We start from the raw sequence: 16,779 nt of genomic DNA, 5'->3' as shown, positions 1-16,779 counted from the left end.
GCATGGGTTCGGTGTAAAGGATCCGCAGGATTTTTCCTGCCTGAATCTTGTACTTATTTTTGCGTACGATTCAAAAATATTGATGTTATCTGGCTTCATTCTTTTAATATTCTTAAAGAAGAGGTGAATAGATCCTCTCAGTGAATGGTAGAACAGGATCAAGGAGCTGAATGGCCCGTTCTTGTTCCTATGATTACTGATCCAATCCCTGCTCTTCCTTGTCTCAATATTTCACGGTACAGTTGAGTTCTGTGCTCACCAATACTTGCCTTAAATTTGTCCCACTCCGGGGAGACCAGATTAGTAGAACATAGAACATAGAACATTACAGCGCAGTACAGGCCCTTCGGCCCTCGATGTTGCGCTGACCTGAAGCCTATTTGAAGCCCATCTAACCTACACTATTCCATTATCATCCATATGTTTACCCAATGACCATTTAAATGCCCTTAAAGTTGTCGAGTCTACTACTGCTGCAGGCAGGGCATTCCACGCTCTTACTACTCTCTGAGTAAAGAACCTACCTCTGACATCTGTCCTATATCTATCACCGCTTAATTTAAAGCTATGTCCCCTCATGCAAGCCATCACCATCCGAGGAAAAAGGCTCTCACTGTCCACCCTATCTAAACCTCTGATCATCTTGTATGTCTCTATTAAGTCGCCTCTTAACCTTCTTCTCTCTAACAAAAACAGCCTCAAGTCCCTCAGCCTTTCCTTATAAGACCTTCCCTCCATACTAGGCAACATCCTGGTAAATCTCCTCTGCAACCTTTCCAATGCTTCCACATCATTCCTGTAATGCAGCGACCAGAACTGCACGCAAAGCTCCAAGTGCGGCTGCACCAGAGTTTTGTACAGCTGCAACATGACCTCCTGGCTCCGAAACTCAATCCCTATACCAATAAAATCTAACACACCGTACACATTCTTAACAACCCCATCAACCTGGGTGGCAACTTTCAGGGATCTATGCACATCGACACCGAGATCTCTCTGCTCATCCACACTACCAAGAACCTTACCATTAGCCCACTCCTCTGTATTCCTGTTACTCCTTCCAAAGTGAATCACCTCACACTCTTCCACATTAAACTCCATTTGCCACTGCTCAGCCCAGCTCTGCAGCTTATCTATGTCCCTCTGTAACCTGCAACATCCTTCCGCACTATCCATAACTCCACTGACTTTAGTGTCATCCACAAATTTACTAACCCATCCTTCTACGCCCTCATCCAGGTCATTTATAAAAATGACAAACAGCAGTTGCCCCAACAGATCCTTGCGGTACACCACTAGTAACTGAACTCCAAGATGAACATTTCCCATCAACCATCACCCTCTGTCTTCTTCCAACTAGCCAATTTCTGATCCAAACCACTAAATCACCTTCAATCCCATGACTCCACATTTTCTGCAATAGCCTACCATGGGGAACCTTATGAAACACTTTACTGAAATCCATATACACCACATCAACCGCTTTACCCTCATCCACCTGATTGGTCACCTTCTCAAAGAACTAAGAAGGTGACCAAACAGGTGGATGAGGGTAAAGCGGTTGATGTGGTGTATATGGAATTTCAGTAAAGCGTTTGATAACGTTACCTATGGTAGGCTATTGCAGAAAATACAGAGGCATGGGATTGAGGGTGAAATGCAGTTCTCCACTCCTCTATAGTCATTTATTTCATCCAAAATTTAAAATTTTGATGGAGGAGTGGTTTTGGCTTAAAATGAGGTCCCTTGGGTAAATATCAAGTTAGATACTAGGTAAAGATTCTGCTATACTGTTATCATCAAACACTCGCAGGGCAGGCACAGAGAAAAGTTAAATACAGAGTTAAACTCCCACAGACCAGAATGTAGGTTAGAAGGAGGCCATTCAGTCCATTGAATCTGCTCTGCCATTCAATGAGATCATGGCTGATCTGATAATCCTCAATTCCACTTTCCTGCCTTCTCCCATAACCCTCGATTCCTCTTACTAATGAAAAATCTGTCTCAGTCTTAAATATATTTAATGACCCAGCCTTGACAACCACTCTGTGGTAAACAATTTGAATGATTCTCTTTTCTTTGAGAGAAGGAATTCCTCCCCTTACTGTGAGATTGTCATAGACTGTCTCACAGGGAAAACAATGCTCTTGGCATTTCGCCTGTCATGCCCCTTGAGAATCTTAAAAACCAAAAGAAAGGCGGATGCTGTAAATCAGGAACAAAAACAGAAGTTGCTGGAAAAGTTCAGCAGGTTTGGTAGCCTCTGTAGGGAGAAATCAGGGTTAATGTTTCAGATCTAGTGATCCTTCCTCAGAAAGTTCTGAGGAAGGGTCACTTGACCTGAAACATTAACTTTGATTTCTCTCCACAGACACTACCAGATCTCTTAAGAAACTTATATGTTTCAATCAAGTTACTGCTCATTCTTCTAAAATCCAATGAATACAAGCTCTATCCACTCAATGCCTCCTCAGAAGAAAACCCCTCCATGCTCAGGATCAACCTGGTGAATCTTCTCCTGACTGCCTCCAATGCCAGTGTATCTTAGATAAGGAGACCAAAATTCTTTGCAGCACAGCTGTGGCCTGACACATGCCTGAGTATAGTTTTAACAAGACATCCCTTTTTTTAATGGAGAGCGAAACAGAGTTAACATTCATGGAATCAGGCTGGACTCAAAATGTTAATTATGTTTTCTCTTCACAGATGCAGCCAGACCCTCTGTATTCCACCAGCATTTTCAGGGTCTTTTTTTTTCAGATTTCTACCATCCACAGTGTTTCCTAATTTTAAATACCACTTCCTTTGAAATAAAGGCCAACATTTTGTTAGCCTTCCATATTAGGTGCTGAAGTTGAATGCTAGCTTTTCTGATTCATGCACGAAGTCTCCCAAATCTCTCAATGCTATGGTTTTCTGCCATTTTTTTCCATTTCTTCTATTCTTCCTGTTAAAATGTATAACAAAAGAAAGTGCCCATTCACTAGCCTCTCTTTATCTCTCTGAAAACTCTGTATCATCCTCAGCATTTGCCTTCCCACCTGTTATTATGTCATCTGCAAACCTGATGATCATACATTCATTTTCTTTCATCCAAGTCAATAATATTTGTTGTAAACAGTTGTGGCCCCAGCACTGATCCCTGTAGTACTCACTGAGTCATACAGTATGGAAACAGACCATTTGGTCCAACCAGTCCATGCCGATCATAATCCTAGACTAAACTACTGCCACCTGCCTGCCTTTGGCCTGTATTCCTCCAAACCTTTCCTATTCATGCACTTAGCTAAGTACCTTTTAAACATTGTAACTGTGCCTACAGCCACCACTTAAGCAGAATGTTCATTCAACACGCAAACCACACTCTGTGCAAAAAATTTGCCCCTCATGTCCTTTTTAAATCTTTGTCCTCTCATCCTAAAAATATGCCCCCAGTCTTGAAATCCCCCATTCTAGGGAAAAGATGCCTACTACTGAACCAATCTATACTGCTCATGTTTTTATAAACCTCTATAAAGTCACCTTTCAACTTCCTACGCTCCAGTGGAAAAGGTCCACCAGTCACAGTTTGCCATCCTGAAAGTATCTATCTTACCACAACTTCCTATCTTTTATATGTTCGACAGCCCTCTACACCGTTCCCACCAAACTCTTCCAGAGGAGGTACAGTGTTGGTCGGATCCTGAGCGAAGCTCCTCAACATTTCTCATCAGAACATTGCTAGGCTGGAATCTCTATCAACAGCTGTAGTTGGTCTTTATAGACTGCATTATCAAGGTAGAAAATCTTTACTGGAAATTGTGCCTTTTGCACGCTACAGAGAATACGTGGCACCTCTTTCTTTCCTTAGATAGCAACAGAATGGTGAAAGGTTTAAAGAGAAGAAATACTCACAGCTGTGAAATAGTTATCTCCTTCAGAACTGATGACTATGAATGTGGTTTGATTGCCACTTTCCCTGATCTTCTTCACCACAGCATCATGATGTAGTCCCTCAATGCTTTCCCTGTTTACAGCCAGCAGACGGTCTCCCTCCTTCATCCCACATCTCTCCGCTGGACTTCCAGCATCCAATTCGCACAAAAACTGACCTGGAATATAAGTCAGCCAAAGCATAGTGTGACCAAGACAAAACAATGGTCATCAGGGATTCGCAAGAAATCGGCTTTGGCTGTTTTCCATTAATTTTTCTTCCAAAAATTATAACAGGAAGGGACAAAGAAAACTGTTAGATGATAGAAGACCAAGGTCTAATTGATTTCGCTTCAACCACCCTAGTCTTGGCATGATACAATGATAATAGAATTGTTGACTATTCACAATGAATCTACAACAGACCCAGATATGAAGCAAAAGAGGCCCCCAGTAATGGAGAGCTTTACAAATTGTTTGTCTGGAACTGCTTCCCTGTCTGATGCTTGGTCATAAGATGAGCAAATTAATCAAAGAGGCCACACAGAATAGCTATTGTGAAAATGGAAGGTTCACATATCTTCTGTTGAGGATACTCTTCTAAGCTATGCTTCAAACCAGTCAGTATACTTCTTGCTGTGTTTCCATTGAACATTGACTGCAAAGTGAACGGAGCCTCAAACAATTGCAAACAACATAGCTTCAATTATTCTAAATGTCAATTTAAAAAGCACAATGCACTGACGGCACGGTGGCTCAGTGGTTAGCACTGCAGCCTCACAGCGCCAGGGGCCCAGGTTCACTTCCAGCCTCAGGCGACTGTCTGTGTGGAGTTTGCACATTCTCCCTGTGTCTGCAAGGGTTTGCTCCGGTTTCCTCCCCAACAGTCCAAAGATGTGCTGACTGGGTGGATCGGCCATGCTAAATTGCCCGTAGTGTCCAGGGGTGTGTGGGTTATAGGGGGATGGGTCTGGGGTTGGATGCTTCAAGGGGCGGTGTGGACTTGTGAGCCAAGGGGCTTGTTTCCACACTGTAGGAAATCTTATCTAATCTATCAATTTATAATAAAAAATTCAAGTAATTTGACAAATCAAATATCTGACCAACAACTTTTTTAACCTTTAAGATTATTATCATTTATTGTTGTTATGGTTTTTGTTCATGGGGAGATATGAAGGTAGTTTGTCTCACTACTTTACCTGTGCAGTACCCACCATGAGAATGTCTGACAGCAGAGTGCAGAAGGAGACTTACTCATCCCCAACCATAAGCCATTGATTTCGTTCTTGAAAATTTCAATAGAACATGTACACAGACAGGTGTACAATTGATCCCCCAGCATACAAAAACCAAGTGGAATGAGACAGTTCCAGATCTCCACCACTCCTTTTGTGGAAGTGTTTCCTCGCTTCACGCCTAATAGGCTTAGCAATAGTGTTAAGATTGCAGCCTGATTCTGGATGGATTCTAGAGAGGACAGGAAGGTGGCTCCTAAAACAAGGATTGTTGGATGAATGAGCGACAACATGGTTGGAATGCCATGCTTCTAGGAATTTTGCAAATCAATGTGTATGTTGATGGAGTTCCGGTTGGAATGCCATGCTTCTAGAATTCCTAGAAGCATGGCATTCCAACCGGAACTCCATCAACAAACACATTGCTTCTAGGAATTTTCCAAATCAATGTGTTTGTTGATGGAGTTCCAAAGGAGGGGAGTGTAGGAGGCAGAGGGAGAAATGCATGTAATTCACCTTCAACTCATCACGGCCCAATCCTGTGAGACTCATTAACAGTTTCCTGTCTACAATCAGCCCCTTACCGTACGTCCCTGAAATTTTTCTCTCGGTTTTCAACAGGAATCCATAGCCACAACTTCCTTTCACCAAGTACAGTTTTCGTGGCTTGAATGGCAAGTGCTTGAAGCAGGCCATAGCTGGAATGATCCTGATGCCTTTGGCTCGGTAGTAAGCATGTGTCCTCTGATCAGCCACCAATAAAGTTACTGAATCTCCACTTTGTTTAATCTATTAGCAAACATGAACATTGCTTACATCAGTCAATATAACACAAATTAAATATTTTCTGATACTTATTTTACTGTAGCTGCTATGTGTGCATTTTGATGTGACCTTTTACTAACTTTCTCACTTGTTTTTTTTGAGGAGACCATATGAATTTGTTGAGTAAGGCTGGCATTTTACCCAGCTAGCTGCATATTGAGAGAAGCTGCTCTTTCAAGGTTCAAATGACAAGATAAGACTTTCGCAGCATCAAATAATGTATCCATAATACCTTTCTGATCAGTATTTGTAAAGATGTGTCTTCCATTGCAGCTACAAAGTTACATCAGAAACAAAAACAGAAATCCTGGATGTGAGTTTGCTCGCTGAGCTGGAAGGTTCGTTTTCAGACATTTCTCACCATTCTAGGTAACATAATCAGTGATCCTCCGACAAAGCGCTGGTGTTATGTCCCGCTTTCTATTTATCTGGTTAGGTTTCCTTGGGTTGGTGATGTCATTTCCTGCGTTGGTGATGTCATTTCCTGTTCTTTTTCTCAGGGAATGGTAGATTGGCTCCAAATCAATGTGTTTGTTGATGGAGTTCCGGTTGGAATGCCATGCTTCTAGGAATTCTAGAAGCAAGGCATTCCAACCGGAACTCCATCAACAAACACATTGATTTGGAAAATTCCTAGAAGCAATGTGTTTGTTGATGGAGTTCCGGTTGGAATGCCATGCTTCTAGGAATTCTAGAAGCATGGCATTCCAACCGGAACTCCATCAACAAACACATTGATTTGCAAAATTCCTAGAAGCATGGCATTCCAACCAGAACTCCATCAACAAACACATTGATTTGGAAAATTCCTGGAAGCATGGCATTCCAACCGGAACTCCATCAACAAACACATTGATTTGCAAAATTCCTAGAAGCATGGCATTCCAACCAGAACTCCATCAACAAACACATTGATTTGGAAAATTCCTGGAAGCATGGCATTCCAACCGGAACTCCATCAACAAACACATTGATTTGCAAAATTCCTAGAAGCATGGCATTCCAACCAGAACTCCATCAACAAACACATTGATTTGTAAAATTCCTAGAAGCATGGCATTCCAACCAGAACTCCATCAACAAACACATTGATTTGGAGCCAATCTACCATCCCCTGAGAAAAAGAACAGGAAATGACATCACCAACGCAGGAAATGACATCACCAACCCAAGGAAACCTAACCAGATAAATAGAAAGCGGGACATAACACCAGCGCTTTGTCGGAGGCTCACTGATGATGTTACCTAGAATGGTGACGAAACGTCTGAAAACGAACCTTCCAGCTCAGCGAGCAAACTCACATCCAGAACCTCAACCCGAGCTACAAATCTTCTCAAAACTCGCTAAAACAGAAATTGCTGGAAAAGCTCAGCAGCTCTGGCAACATCTGTGGAGAGAAATCAGAGTTAACGTTTCAGGTCTAGTGACCTTTCCTCAGAACCCCATTCCTCAGAACGTTCTGAGGAAGGGTCACTAATCTGACAAATTAACTGATTTTTCTCCACAGATGCTGCCAGGCCTGCTGAGCTTTTCCAGTAATTGCTGTTTTTGTTTCTGATTTCGAGCATCTGCAGTTCTTTCGGTTTTTACAAAGTTACATGAGTTTGGGTGTGGCCATCCTGTGCTGACAAACAAACATGCGAACAGGAGTAGGCCATTCAGCCCCTCCATCCTTCTCCACCATCAATAAGATCATGGCAGATCTCACTGTGGTCTCTACATTTCAGCCTATCCCTAGACCCGCTGACTCCCTCAACTGCAGCTGGCTTTGACAATATTCCTTTGGAGACAAGGTTAAAAAAAAACAACATATAAGAAACAAAATAATTTTGGATTACGCTTCACTTTGTGGCCAAAGCCTGAGGGCCCATCTGTCTTCAGAGAAGCTCCTTGAACATATTTACATTGTCCATCTAAGCTTTCCCTGGTAAGCTTCGCCACAGTGTTGAAAAACTGAACGCAAAAATATTGCCAGACTTCTCTGACTCTAACTTTTAAAACTCACCCATCCTCATTGTTTCTCATTCATTGAAAATTTGTGGCATGGGCCAGACTATTTATTGCCCATTTCTGAACTTCCCTTGAGAAGATGATTCGCAGATTCATATAAATAAACAGCATGGAAACAGACCCTTCAGTCCAACTCGTCCATGCTGACTAATATCCAAAATTAATCTAGTCCCATTTCCCAGCATTCGGCACATATTGGGGAGAGTACGGGTAAGTGGAGTTGAAATGCCCATCAGCCATGATTAAATGGCGGAATGGACTTGATGGGCCGAATGGCATTACCTCCACTCCTATGTCTTATGGTCTTATATCCCTCTAAACACTTCCTATTCATATACCCATACAGATGCCTTTTAAATATTGTAAGTGTACCAGCCTCCACCACTTCCTCTGGCAGCTCATTCCATGTTTGTACCACCATCTGTGTGAAAATGTTGTCCCTTAGGTCCTTTTAAATCTTTCCTCTCTCATTGTAAACCTATGCTCTCTAGTTTTGGACTCCCCCACCCTAGGGAAAGGACCTTGTCTACTCACGCTATCCATGCTCCTCATGATTTTAAAAACCTCTATAAGGTCACTCCTCAGCCTCAAATGCTCCATGGAAAATAGCCCCAACCTATTCAGCCTCTCTCTTTAGCTCAAACCCTCCAACCCTGGCACCATCCTTGTAAATGGTGAACTGCCTTTTCGAATACAATGGAATTGCTTGCAGCACCTTTCAGATGGCAAGCACATTAAGAACCATCTACACTATTGTGGGTCTGGGGCCAAAATGGCAGTAGATATAGTGTTTGAATAAGTCAGAGGTAGACAGATTCCTGATAAGCAAGAGCATTTAGAAAAGGCTGTCAGTAATAGACATGAATTTGGAATAATGGGATCTACCAGAGCAGGTTTTAAGGGGCAAATTGCCTCTTCCTGCTCCTAAATCATATGTTCTTACCCCAAAATTAGGTTTCTATTATGTAGGATTACCATCATTCCTTGGCTCCAAAGATGGAAAATGGAAGGGGGTACTCTCGAAGACATGGTGTGGCTTGAACCATGAATAGTAACACTGAATTTTATTTGATGTAAAGTTACTCATTGGGAGAGAGGGAAAGGATTCAAAATTTCAGTTTGTGCTCAGGTGCACGAAAAGTTTTCTCAAAAGTAATCGATAACCGTGCACAGTTCTCATGATGAGCCCTAGCTAATGTCTTACACCATCACTTAGTTCCCCTGCATTTCTTTGAAACATTCCATGAAAACCCTGGCATTCACCTGAGAAAGCAGACACAGGCCTCTGTTAAAGCTTCTTTCAAAAGACTGGAGCTCCAAAAGAGCAGCACTCTCTCAGTGCTGCACTGCCTTCTCATCGTGTATTAGGTGCTCAAATATTAAATTTAAGCTCATAATCAAAAACAGAAATTTCTGGTAAAACTCAGCAGATCCAGCAGCGTCTATGGAGAGAAAGCGGAGTTAATGTTGCGGGCCAGAGTTGCAGAGTCATAGAGGCACTCACAGCAGAGTAAGTGCTGTCCAGTGACAGCAGTCCAGCTGATCTTCTTCAGAACTTTCCAGTATCTGGACTTCTTTGTTTTTTTTCGCTCATGATCACCGGACTAAGAGGTGACAAAGCTACCCCACTGAGTAAGACTGGAAATTTAAGGCCCACTGTGTATTTCTGAAGAAGCTGGGACTTCCTTCATTTGTGACAGTGTTTGCAGTATATGACTTCCAAGATACAATAAGAAGCACATATGAAATGGTACAGACTCTGTGAAGGCTCCTTACCTGTTTTTTGACTTGTAGATAGGTGCAGTCCTCCACATTGATACCATTAATTTCAATGAGTGTGTCCTCTGAACACACTCCACCTTTCTCTGCAGGTCCTTCAGAATGGACACTCAATGTAAATGGATCCTTGGCACCTTTGTTCATTCAAATGAATACAAGATCATAATCTGTAAGTAAGTTCTGTTAATTTGGGGAAATAATTTAAAGTGGGACAACATCAAATTTTATTTTTATAGAGTTATCGAATGGTCACAACACATTAGGAAATTATTTGGCTTGTCATGTCCCAACAGTCCCTCTGTTAGTGTTATTCAGCCAGCCCCATATGACCTTCCAATAATGCCTCCTCTTTATCAATTTCAAGCTCATCTGGTGCCTTAGCTCCTCCCTCTTTCATTAAGGCCCTGGCAGCATCTTCTTCCTTGGTAACAGCAGATGCAATGTACTAATTTAGCTCCTCAGCTTTGGCCTTTCCTCCATGTGCAAATCCCCTTTATGTATTTTAAATATCCCAGTCCTCCTTTTATTCCCCCCCTCTTATAAAGTACAATAAATGATTAAGTTTATTACTGGCATTAGTTTTCAAATTTTTTCTCGATTGAAGTCAATGATTAAAGCTTGGACAGGTTGGTTGATGGATGTCCTATTGCCCAGCTTACACCATCATCCTCAGTTACAATAACCTTGTTTGCTATTAAATGTCAGTAAATGTCATTAATTTTCACCTTCCAATCACAGGAAGATATTGAGAAACACCAGCAAGGGACAACATTAGGTTTCTGACTCTGATATCATATTTCAATAGAATTCCACCCAGTGTCAGATGAACAGTCAGGAGAGTAAATGCCCAGTGCTTAGTAGTTAGCTTAAGTCCAGCACTGTGCTAAATAATCCACCGTACTGTTTGCCCAGAGGAGAGAAGATGCCAGCCGGAATTTGATATTGTCGCTCAGTCACTCCCTGGTCCCACTGCAAGAATGTGAACGCTGAATCAGTTTTTGTTGAGATGCGACAACTGGCCTCTCAAGATTAAAGGGATAACTAGGCAATTAATAGTCATAGTACAGGCACAAACATGGAGGAGCTGTAGGTAAGCTGTAGGTGGCCAATGGTCCCTATACCTAGCAATAATCAGCACTGTAGAAGGTGGGGGCAAGTATTCAATTACAATAACAACAACTTGTATTTATTTAATGCTTTTAACACAGTCTCAAAGCACTAAATAGGCACATGATTAGATAAAAGTTGACACCAAATCACATAAGAAGCTATTAATAGAATGCAGCCTCAAAGAGATCAGTTTAAGGAGTGATCTTAAGGAGGAAAGAGGGTGTGAGGTGTGGGGAGTGTACACATGGCACTGGTGGCACAATTAAAAGCAGGGATGAGCAAGATTTGGAGGAGCAAGAAGATTTCAGAGGGGTGTTGGGTTGCTGCAGGTTACAGAGATAGGGACAGGCAGGCAATTAGAAAACAAAGGAGACAATTTTAATTTAGGTCAGCAAGCAGAGGTTGGAGCTTGAACAGGATGAGATGCATCTTAACATCTGGGCAGCAGCATTTTAGACATTCTCATGTTTATAGAGGCAGGGATAATGGATGCTGAGGAGTAGAACAGAATGATTGAATTTGGAGATCACAAAGGTTAGGGTTTTAGCAGAGGATGAGCTGAGTGATGTTATACGGGGTGGAAATGTGCCACATTGGTGATGGAGTGGTTAGGGGCATCTAGTTCAGCTAAAACAGTGAAACCAACACAATCAGTCAGATTCTGAAATGCACGTGGAATAAACTGGTGGGAGATTCAGCAAAAGGGGAAGAGGTTTGTGAGACACAAAGAGAAAAACCAAGGCGAAAAATTACCTTTGAGAGAGCACAGCTCAAAGCCGAAGCCATTTGGGCCTCTTTCCACGTAACACATTCGTGGTTTATCACACAGGGCCTGGATATCAGACTGTATGAGCTCTGCAATATTCAGATTCCTCATTTTTGCATCTTCGTAGGCAGACCCATCAACAACAAGAAAGGTGACCTTGTTCCCACTCAACCTTATTTTCTCTACAACCTTCCATGAGGAGGAAAGGAAATGTATTAGGAACACCATGCTTATTTATTGAAAGATATTCTCTTTAGCTTAAAGACATTTCCTTAAGAACATAAGAGTGCAAAGCAAGTGAGCATGTGGAAAGTATTTGACCTTTCAGGCTGCTCCATCATGCATTAAGACCCATCTTCCATCCCACCTCTTCTTTCCCACCCACCTCCGTTTCCCTGATTTTCCAAAAATCTGTTCATCTCAAACTTGTGCATATTTAATCACTGAGCATCTACTCAACAGAAACTCTACCCTCTGAAGACTATTGAGTTAAAGGGCAGTGTGAAGAGGCAATGCATTGTTTGCTCCAAGTTGTTGTGCTGTGAGTTGCTGGTTGGATTACGTATGGAATTGGATGCACGTCAATGGCACAGTGCCATGCTGTCTGTTCCCTTATACCGCTCCCTCCTCACATTGTTCCTATTCTGTGCTCCCATCACAGTGCATTGTTTCTACCCATACTTTCCATCCCCAGGTGCTGTTCCCACCCTGCACTGTCTGTCTCTCTGAGCTGCCATCTCCTCTTGCATTACATTTGTTCTCACCCCATGTTGTCTGTTGCCTTAAGCTCTCCACTCTCTGCATGTTCTCCCCTACTCCATGCGTTGACAAGGAACTGCTACAGTAGGTGACTAGCTATGGTTTCCTGACACCTGTTCTCTCCAGTTCACCGTTCAGTCCCTGACCCTGCTGCCTATTAGAGAGGGGCCTGCAGACCATTATTGAGATGAGGTCCTGCCATTAAGATCAAAAGGGCCTCCACATCCCCTGCCTTGCCATTTTCCTCAGCCCAGCTACTGTGTTCAGTTTTGCTTTTCTATATATAAAGGAAGGATAATCTTGCATTGGTAGTGGTCCAGTAAAGTACACTAAATTAATTCTGGGATGGAAGTTGCTCAGTGGTTAGCACTGCAGCCTCACAGCACCAGGGACCTGGGTTCAATTCCAGCTTCAGGCCACTGTCTGTGTGGAGTTTGCACATTCTCCCCGTGAGTGCGTGGGTTTCCTCCGGGCGCTCTGGTTTCCTCCCAGTCCAAAGATGTGCAGGTTAGGTGGATTGGCCATGTTAAAATTGCCTGTAGTGTTCAGGGGTGTGTGGGTTATAGGGGGATGGGTCTGAGTAGGATGCTTCAAGGGGCGGTGTGGACTTGTTGGGCCAAAGGGCCTGTTTCCACACTGTAGGTAATCTACTCTAATCTAATCTAAAATCTAATCTCTGCGGAGGGTGAGTAAATTAGGTGTGTATTCCCTGGTATCGAAAACAAGAAGAGGTGATCTCATTGAAATACACAAGATTCTAAAGGGTTTGGTAGGTTTGAAGCTCAGAAATTCCCCTGACAGAACATGATGGGAGTGCTGTAGATAATGCCCAACCATCAATTGCATACACACCACAGTTCAAACCTAAGCTCAAAGCTCAGGAGCCAATGACACAATAAAACTAAACCAAGAGAAATGCAATTTTACTTTACGGAAAATGACCTTAGTTTCCAGGCCTACTTATCGTTACTGTTGGACATGAAAGTGTAAAATAGTTCTCCATTGCTTAATAATCATTATTTATCTAATACCACAAAAAGATATATTTTGAGTTGCTATGATATAATAATTTATGGGAGTTTGCTGTGCCCAAATTGACAGCCATGTTTCCTGTGTTATAATAGTGACTACTTCACATGTACTTTACTGGCTGTAACATGCGCTGGGACATACTGAGGATAAGACATTATCTATCTACCTACATACCAACCTCCATCAGTTGAACTTTTGTCCTTATTTCTTTATTTTTCCACTTAATACAAGGGACGACTGTAAAGGTAATGTTTCACTTTCTTTCTTTATTTTTCTACTTATACTAAGAACGATGGTAGTGCTTTTTTTAAACTTTGTTTCCCTGTGTTACTATTTGTACTTAAGTTTTGCACCTCGGTACCTTGTACCTAAAGTGTGGTGTCATTATACAGTTTTCGCCATACCTTGTACTTTTGTACTTGAGTACACGTCACAATAAAGCTTAAATCAAATTAAATTTGTCTCTCTCGCTCTCTTTATTTCTGCCTTTCTTTCTCTCTCTTTATTTCTTTCTTTCCGTCCATCTCTATTTCTCTTGTTTCTCTTTCATTCTTCTTGTTTCTTTCTAAAAAGCTCAACATTGTCAACAATTCATCATCCATTCTAACCCTATATTACAGGTGCTTAACCTTGAGCTGACAGCAATCACCACACCCTCAAATATCTGACTATGTTAGTCGAACATCTTGAGTTGTTTCAATGCAATAGTTGACACATGAAGTGACGATTATTATTTTTATTACACTCCTTCTGCTGCTGGTTATCATCAATCAAATGTTCTGTAATACAATATCAAATTAGATTTAAAGCTACAACAATTATTTCCTTAGATAGCTCATGTTTCAAGATGTTATGTGGCTAACGTTATATCTCATAATTTCCAAAACCTTTTTGGTTGGTTTTAGCAATGGTGTAAAACTTTCCCAGGCTATATACATAGAAAGTTGGTTCTCATGGTGCAGTGGTAGCATTCCTACCTCTGAGCCAGAGGACCCGGGTTCAAGGGCTGCAGACATCCAAATCTCTGTTTCCTATATCCGCCTCTAATCTACTTCACAAACCTCCCTGTTACATACTCTGATCTGGAATGTCCCGTACACAGCACTGTCTCAGTTTTTAAAATCTTAGTATGTTTTCTTTTGCTTTCATCTCTTTGCCCTTTCCTATCAGTGTAACTTTCTTCCACCTCTCTAAGGTCACCGTACCCCTCCGGTTTTGGTCTCTTGCACAATACTGCTTTTAATTCTGAAGGGTCATTCAACCCAAAACATTAACTCTGATTTCTCTCCACAGATGCTGCCAGACCTGCTGAGCTTTTCCAGCAATTCCTGTTTTTGTTACTTAATTTAATTATTCCCCAAATTATGACCTTTAGCTGATGGGCTGTCATCTCCAGAATACTCCCACATAATGTTTCTACTTCTTTATCTCTCCCTCCCGATTTTCTGACGTTGCCCACCACTTTGACCAGGAATTTAGTTACCTGAAGGACTCTGCTTCTCAGCCTCTCCCATTGCCTGAGACATGGTGACCCTCAGGTTAACCCACCATCAGTCATCTCTCACTAGAATCACAGAAACCCTACAGTGTGAAAACAGGCCCTTTGACCCAACATTTCCACACTGACCCTCCAAAGAACATCCTGCCCAGACCGATCCCCCTACCCTCTCCCTTTAACATAGCATTTTCCATGGCTAATACACCTAAGCCTTACATCCCTGAACACTATAGACAATTTAGCATGGCCAATCCAACTCGCCTGCACATCTTTGGAGTGTGGGAGGAAACCCACGCAGACACGGGGAGAATGTGCAAACTCCACACAGACAGTCACCCGAAGGTGGAATCGAACCTGGGTTCCTCGTGCCGTGAGGCAGCAGTGCTCACCACTGAGCCACTGTGCCGCTCTAATGTCAGAGCAGCCCTCAGGCCTGGTAAGACAATAGTGACTTTATATTTACCTTGTGTGGGAAAGGTTAAGTAGGTTGGATCTAAACTTGTTGGAATTTAGAAGGATCAGAGGGATCTTATTGAACCATTTAAGATTCTGCAGAGGCTTGACAGTGTCAATAGTAAGTGGTTATTTTCCCTTGAGTGAGAATCCAGAGTCAGGGGACACAGTTTCAATAGTTAGTGTCTCCCAAATGAGGAAATGAGGAGGAATTTCTTCTCTCAGATGGACCTTTGTGTTTGCAGTTCTTTTCTCAACAAGCAGTGGAGACCGCATTGTACAATATAGTTGAGGCTCATTTTAGATAGACATTAGATTGATGGGAGGTTGAGAGTAATGGGGTAGGACATTCAAGAAAATGGTGTTAGGTCATAAACAGTTCAGATCTTATTGAAGGGTGAAATATGCTTGAGAGCCCAAATGGCCTTCTCCTATTCTTATTGGTTAGGTTCTTACATGACTCAGGGCAGCATGGTGGCATAGTGGTTAGCTCTGTTGCTTCATAGCGCCAGGGACACGAGTTCAACTCCAGCCTTGAGTTTGCACATGCTCACTGTGTCAGCGTAGGTTTCCTCCGGGCACTGTGATTTCCTCTCACAGTCCAAAGATGTGCAGTTTAGGTGGATTGGATGCATTAAATTGCTCCAAGGTGTCTGGGGATGTGTAGGCTAGGTGGATTAGCCATGGGAAATGTGGGGTTACGGGGATAAGGTGGATTTGGGTGGGATGCTCTTCAGGGGGTTGGTGCATAAACGATGGGTCGAATGGCCTCTTTCCACACTGTAGGGATTCTGTGAACTGTGGGTGTTGAAATCTGAAACAAAACAGAAGTTGCTGGAGAATCTCAGCAGGTCTGGCATTATCTGTGGAGAGAGAAACTGAGTTAACGTTTCGAGTCCAGGTGATCCTTCTTCAGGACTGAGATAATGTGAACTGCAGATCACATTATCTCTGATCTCAATTTTAACCTCACTGTGAAGCCTCTTCCAGGGATGCCTAAACTGAAGAAGTTACCCTCCTCCCTCTGGACCTACCTCAGGGAATCTCTCTCCCACTGCAACTCTCTTGTATCCATCTTCGGTCCGCCTCCCCCTCTCTCGCTATTTATTCCAGAACCCTCACCCCATCCCCCTCTCTGATGAAGGGTCTAGGCCCGAAACGTCAGCTTTTGTGCTCCTGAGATGCTGCTTGGCCTGCTGTGTCAATCCAGCTTCACACTTTGTTATCTTCTTCAGGACTGACTCTGTTTTCTTTCCACTGATGCGGCCAGACCTGCTGGGACTGCTAATATCAACATTGGTGTCGGATGTGAAAGGAAAATTCAATGCCTGACTGAAACCTTTGCATGGGGAAGAGATATTTGCCATCTCTGTGTTGTTCAATTAGCAATCAAAAGCAA

The 16,779-nt window shown here is 42.5% G+C and overlaps 1 protein-coding gene across 5 annotated transcripts in view; it reads right to left on the bottom strand.

Annotated features, from left to right (window-relative positions):
- Positions 1-16,779, bottom strand: part of LOC125466832 (Na(+)/H(+) exchange regulatory cofactor NHE-RF3-like) — a 43,923-nt gene that overhangs the window by 6,344 nt on the left and 20,800 nt on the right. For all 5 annotated transcript variants that reach the window (XM_048561911.2, XM_048561912.2, XM_048561915.2 and 2 more), the window contains 4 exons: positions 11,626-11,827; positions 9,760-9,896; positions 5,732-5,936; positions 3,895-4,091 (listed from right to left, as the gene is read on the bottom strand). In XM_048561911.2, coding sequence (XP_048417868.1) covers positions 3,895-4,091; positions 5,732-5,936; positions 9,760-9,896; positions 11,626-11,827 — 741 coding nt within the window. The remainder of the gene's footprint in view (positions 1-3,894; positions 4,092-5,731; positions 5,937-9,759; positions 9,897-11,625; positions 11,828-16,779) is intronic.

Source organism: Stegostoma tigrinum, chromosome 32, assembly GCF_030684315.1.
Source record: "Stegostoma tigrinum isolate sSteTig4 chromosome 32, sSteTig4.hap1, whole genome shotgun sequence".
Lineage (NCBI taxonomy): Eukaryota > Metazoa > Chordata > Chondrichthyes > Orectolobiformes > Stegostomatidae > Stegostoma > Stegostoma tigrinum.
The sequence above is the reverse complement of the archived record's forward strand: the minus strand, read 5'-3'. Positions and strand labels throughout refer to the sequence as shown.